Source organism: Dendropsophus ebraccatus, chromosome 2, assembly GCF_027789765.1.
Source record: "Dendropsophus ebraccatus isolate aDenEbr1 chromosome 2, aDenEbr1.pat, whole genome shotgun sequence".
In the NCBI taxonomy this organism is placed as follows: domain Eukaryota; kingdom Metazoa; phylum Chordata; class Amphibia; order Anura; family Hylidae; genus Dendropsophus; species Dendropsophus ebraccatus.
The window spans coordinates 138825468-138831873 of NC_091455.1; the positions used below are offsets into that span (position 1 = coordinate 138825468).

A 6406-nucleotide genomic window follows, 5' to 3' on the forward strand; every position below is an offset into this window, starting at 1 on the left:
AAGTTATTATGATTTAGACACGTTTACAATTAATTTGTTAATTCTACACAGGGTCCACCGAATAGAGAAGACAGCTTTATCCAGAGATACAGCACTGATCCTACAGTCATTCTGAATGACAGTCTCGATGAAGAATTCCATCCTGTTCCAGGTTGGTACAGTATAAAAAGGATGATAGATAGATAGATAGATAGATAGATAGATAGATAGATAGATAGATAATGGAAGGATAGATAGATAGATAGATAGATAGATAGATAGATAGATAGGAGATAAAAAGGATGATAGATAGATAGATAGATAGATAGATAGATAGATAGATAGATAGATAGCACTATATGAATACAGTAATTCTTATTACTTTTAATGTTATTATTATTGTTATTATACTAGTTTGTTTTATGTTTAGCTCTGTTTTCAGTAACAAAAATTTAAAGCTCACTGTTCACTTCTCACATCATTAACCCCTTATCGACCTAAAGTCTGTTTAGGTCTATTGGCACACCTGTTATTTTGTTTTATAAGCAATAACTTTTTTTTAATTATTCACTTGACGCAGTTGGATAAGGCCTTATTTTATGTGTTGTTTGTGGGGTACATTTAAACCCTTGTGTTATTTATTGTTTTTTTGTGTGACTTGAATGTGGACGATATAGATTTCATTATTGTTCTACCATTCAAGTTGCATGTGAAATATCCTGCTTAACTATTGAGCTGTCCATGTTCTAAATTGCTGCTACCTGCAAAATGCCTGGCAGGGTGTGGTTTCCTGGAGTAAAATCAGTGGTTTGCTAGTCATATAAGGAACTGGGCCTAACTGTTCATTACTGTTGACATAACATTACTATGTTTCTCTTTTAGAATATGTCAACCAGACAAATTCAAAGCCACAGATCTCAACAATTGCTAACCCAGTTTACCATAATCTCCTCTCTGAGAATACAAAGGCTCCAAATGGGAACCATAAGAATTCCTATGGGAATGGTGTCAACAATCCGGAATACCTGAACTCAGGTCAGACCTTTCTAAACCACTCAGAAACTGACTATCCAGCCATTTGGGACCAAAAAATTGGCCAGCAAATAAGCCTGGACAACCCTGACTACCAACAGGACTTTTTCCCAAAAGAAACCAAAATCAATGGATTTAAGATCCCTGCAGCAGAAAACCGTGAATATTTGGCATTGGCACCAACAAGTGACTATATTGAAGCTTCAGCATGACCACTAGTTGGTTTAAACATTCCTGGCACTCTGCCTATTAAGGCGCAGTAAGTTCTCAGAGGACACTTGCAGACAATGGACTGTAATGAGTGCACATTGTAGTACTTGGGCACTTAAACTTGTACAGTGAAATATTTTGGAATTTTCTTATTTGTTTTGTTCTGAAAGACAAAGCCTCTAACACTTTTATATATAAATATATATTGAGAGATTTTTTTTTTAATCTGCAAAAAATACTTTTTAATTCCTGTGTTTTTATAATGCGTAGAGATACTCTTGCACCTTTTTGTTTTATGTGTCTTGTCCAAGTTGTATGGTATTTGTGCATAACAGTCAGTATACAGAATATGTCATTTTAAGCATGAAATCTAGTGTATAAAGCTTCTTTTAATAGTATGCAGTATTTTCTCAGGAAAGGAGAGGCTACTGTAAAAAAAAAAAAACATTCGTACTTAATCACAACTAGATATTTTCCAATGACATTTCGCATGTCTGGGTTTTGGGGCTGACACATTGGATAATATGTATATATGGAAATATAACTGTAAAATAGTTTAAAATCTAATGTATGCCATTGAATTGCACAGTGATGTATAAAACATAGCAAACCTCATTATCATATATAAGGCAATGCATGAATAATTTACCATTGGGCAAGTACGTATGTGCCAGTTGGCAGGTAAGGTGACATGGTCAAAAGTGTAGGTACCACATGTGCAGATAGTTGACCTATCGCCAGCTGTCATCAATTTTTATGCTTTCTGAACCATGAGTCATATGGGTGGTCTCTGGCAGTTTCTCTCTGCCTCACCAGCCTTCATAGATCTCTGCATATGTGGGTATAAGGAAAGCCGATGGGGCAGGGAAAAGTCAATGTGGATCACCCCGAGGAGTCATAGTTTAGGCAACATAAAAGTAATGTAGGTTTGCTTTAAACCTAAAGAACAAGACTATCCACTTTACAGAGGCATAACTTGAAACTCATGGGCTCAAATTGAAAATCTAAAACTAGGGCCCATCATGAAACATGAATAACACTAAAAGGAACACTAAAGGCATTAAGGACCAGTTTGACTGCTACCTCTGTACCCTGTAACTATACCCCAGTTTAGTTTTTCCCCCTAGCAACAGCACATTGTTTCTGGTATTGCAGCTCAGTTTCATCCAATTAAATGGGACAGAGTATTTATTCTAAAGCTAGCCCCTGTTGCAGAAATGTCATATGATCTCATACAAACCCTTTAACTTTCATTGCATGTGATCCACCAAGAAAAGTGATCTATTGAGGAAGAACTACAAGAGAGGTGCTCTTTAAAAAAGCACCTCACTCATGACAGATTAGACCTTGGGGCCCCCCCCATAGTTTTCTGGCATATAGACCTTCTATTGTCAGGTCCCTTGAAAAAAGTGCTACTTGTGCTAATATTTGTTAAATGAATAATCCATTTCTATAAAAAGATAGTAAAATAAATCATAGTATAAGTTTGTGTTGGGCAGTAGTACCATATTCTTCCTTCAGCAGAGACTATGATATTGCAAAATATTCTGTGTGGCTTGTAACAGTAGAGAGCTACAGGGTACCATTGGCAGTGTGCCTAAAGGCCTGACCATGACCCTAGCTAGAGGCACTGGAATGGTATTCAATAGCTGCTTATACTTTATTTCTAAAGTTTCATTTAAGTTAATGCCAATACTGTAGGATATACTGTATTGCACTCTTGATTTCCAGAAGTATTGCTGGTTCTTCCTTCTGTGGTTTATGTATTATGGCTTATGTCCATTATATTATCATCATCCAGCTGTATGTCTTTACATTCCTTTTTTTAATAAAACTTTGCCTTTTATGTCACTTAATCTCCATAATATCTGTTAACCAATTCTCACTAGTATACCACAAATGTATAAATTGGAGTAGTGCAAAATGTTTTTTTTAAAGAGAATCTATTATGTTCTGCCATAGTAACCTGCCTGTATACTATAGTAGCCCATGGTACCCATATCCCAATGCTTTGTGTCGTAAAAATCCAATTTGGAGTTCCAAAGTTGTAGTTAAAAAAATTATTATGAAAATTAGCTGCTTTGGTACACTGGGGGATGTACTAAGCCGCAAAGTGCACTGTTCAGCCCATCTGGCAGCTCAGGGAAGAATGCCTTCCTTTGAAGACTAATGCCCTTTCCCTCTCACTGGAAAAATAAAGGGAAAGAAAGGGGGGGGGGGGTACTCCCTGGTGTAATATGCTCGGCTCTCACACACAGCAACAAGAATATGTCACAACTGCTCACTCACCTGGAGTGGTTGTGTGAATGTTAGGCATAACACTAATGAGAGCCCAAGATGGCTATGGAATCACCGCAACTTGCCAGGAACCACTCATGCCCAACGGACTGAGTGCAGTAGTAGTAGGTACAAAGCCAACCTGGATCTAGTCAGCTATGAAGAAACTCCTTTCTCAAGCCTTTATTAAGGGTAGAAACATGTTGCATGTTATAATAAATAGTTTTTTATTTTTGATACATTACAGTGTCCAGTTTTATCCTGAGAAGGATTCCGGCTAAGTTGCACATCACCTGAGCTAATTGCCTGAAAGAAGTTTCTCCATAGCTGACTAGATCCAGGTTGGCTTTTTACCTACTTTCCCTCTCACTGACATAGCTGCGGGCAGTATCAGCTCCTGTATGGTGCCCCTGGCCTCAGTGAGAGGGACTATACTATAATGCTAGAACATTACAATTAATTTTAAAATGGAATAAGGGCATTAGGATCAAGGTGCCATGTGCTACTATATATTATAAGAGCAGGTTAGTATATCAGAACCTAATGATATGTTATTTAATAATAAATCCTTTATTTATACCCCACCAACTGATTCTGCACCACTTCACATAGATTTGTCAATTTGGTCCCTGTCTTCACTAGGGCTTACTACATTCACCATTTTGTATGTTTTGGGTGTGTGAGAAAACTGGAGTAACCAGAGGAAACCCAGACAGGAAGAACATACAAACTCCTTGCAGATCTTGCCCTTGGTGGAATATCAACCCAGGACCCCCAGCACTCAAGGCTACAGCCACCATAAGCCACCATGTTGCCAACAGTATTTTTAAAAGGAAACTATCAGCAGGTTAGAGGAACCTAATGAATCTAATCTAAGCATGCTTGACAAAAACCCTATGTTGGGTTGAAACGTTGCACCTCTGCACCCTGATCTGTGTTCGGGTGCCTTCACACGTACCAGATCCACAGTGGATTTCAGGCTGCAAATTTGCAGAGAAATCCGCTGCGGATCCAGTGGCATTCATCCCTATGAGAGCACATACTCGCAGCAGGATTAACATCCTGCTGTGTGTATGTAAGTTGACCCCCTGCCGCCCGCCACCGAGAGCATACATTACCTGCTCTGCGCTGCAGCTGCATATGAGGCTCCCGGCTCCGGTCCTGCTCAGCCAATCAGTGCTTTCTTTTTTAGTCTCCATCCCAGTTGTTGATTACAAATACCTGTACATGTCACCATATTTGGATATTGCTATTTATGCAATCCCCTTATGAACAAGAACTTATAACTGTGAGCTTGGTGCCCCCCCCCCCCCCCCCAAAAAAAAAAAAAAAAAAAAAGAATCAGGAAATTAGAACTGATCCTTACCACCTTACAGACATCTCACATTTCATGAATGGTGCTTCAAAGAAATTACTTCATAGTTTTTATCAAGTCTGTATTTCCAAGATTGGCCTAGTTGTGGGTGTTCCCCTGGTGTCCTTCTCCATTGTTTCTCCTTGGGAACAGCTGTGTTTTCCTTTCTGATCATATGACCAGCAGCTGGATGGAAGAAATGTGGCTCGTGCCTCATTCAATATGCATTTTGTAACGTTTGCAGATCACTGACAGTCGAGAAGCCTCTTAGTTTATGAGTGGACTAAAAACTATGCTAGGATGAACTTTTAAAGCAAATAGTTTATCCCTGTATAGCAAAAACTTCAATGTGGGTGGTTTCAAATCTACCTAAAATGTATTTATAATAGTCATAACATTGAGCTTATGTTGTTCAAAGCCGGTTCTCATACATGCTACCTGATATGAAGAATTAGCAATATTTATACAGTCATGCCCGAAAATGTTGGCACCCTTGAATTCTTTCCAGAAAATGAAGTATTTTTCCCAGAAAATTATTGTAATTACACGTTTTGTTATACACATGTTTATTTCCTTTGTGTGTATTGGAACAACACAATAAGCAGAGGAAAAAAAAGGTACATTTGACATAATTTCACACAAAACTCCAAAAATGGGCCGGACAAAATTTTTGGCACCCTCAACTTAACATTTGGTTTCACACCCTTTGGAAAAAATAACTAAAATTAATCACTTCCTATAACCATCACCAAGCTTCTCAGCTGGAATTTTGGATCAAACTGCTCCAAGTCTCTCTTTGAAGGGTGCCTTCTCTTAACAGCAATTTTAAGATCTCTCTACAGGTGTTCAATGGGATTTAGATACAGACTAATTGCTGGCCACTTTAGAACTCTCAGACGCCTTGTTTCCATTTTTTTTTGGGTGCTTTTTGTAGTATGTTTGGGATCATTGTCCTGCTGGAAGTGTGGTGTCCCACCACAGGTGTTGCTATTGGTTACACCCTTCGTAAAAGCCTGTACTTATTGTACACAAGTGGTGATGAAGGTAGTGATAAAGTTTTGCCACTAGATGTCGCTGTTTTAGTTTCATGTACTCAGATGCTGCACAGCTAAAGTATGTAACGAGTTATTGTTTATTTGTGTGTCACATGGATGTGTGAACCTATGGGAATCTTCTCTTCTTCTCTCCTATCACCTCTCTCTTTACTTCTTCTACTGCACTCTTCACCCACTCACAGCGCACCTTAGATACGCTGAGGAAAGAAGGCACATGGGTAGAGGAAGTGTATGGATCTTTCGTGTTGGACATTGTAGAGGAAGGATGCAAGCTGGACAGCCCTCTACAGTGGTCCTCTCTGGGCCCTGGCCCTCTGCCAGGTCCCCCTACTCTCAAGCAGTTCAGTCTTAGTCAGGTTCCCGAATGGGTAGGAAGCAAGACAAGACACAGCTAACAGTATTCTCTTCTTCTTCTACTAAGTATTCTTCTACCTCATTCTCCAACATCCCGGCAGAGCACAGTACTACTTGGGTTGGGACTCTCATGACATCCTCCTCT

General features: G+C 39.0%; 1 protein-coding gene across 1 annotated transcript in view; it reads left to right on the forward strand.

Annotated features, from left to right (window-relative positions):
- EGFR (epidermal growth factor receptor) overlaps positions 1-3072 on the forward strand; it is a 172287-nt gene extending 169215 nt beyond the window's left edge. The window contains exons 27-28 of the mRNA XM_069958394.1: positions 52-151; positions 862-3072. Coding sequence (XP_069814495.1) covers positions 52-151; positions 862-1223 — 462 coding nt within the window. The 3' untranslated portion in view covers positions 1224-3072. The remainder of the gene's footprint in view (positions 1-51; positions 152-861) is intronic.
- Positions 3073-6406: the final 3334 nt, after the last annotated feature.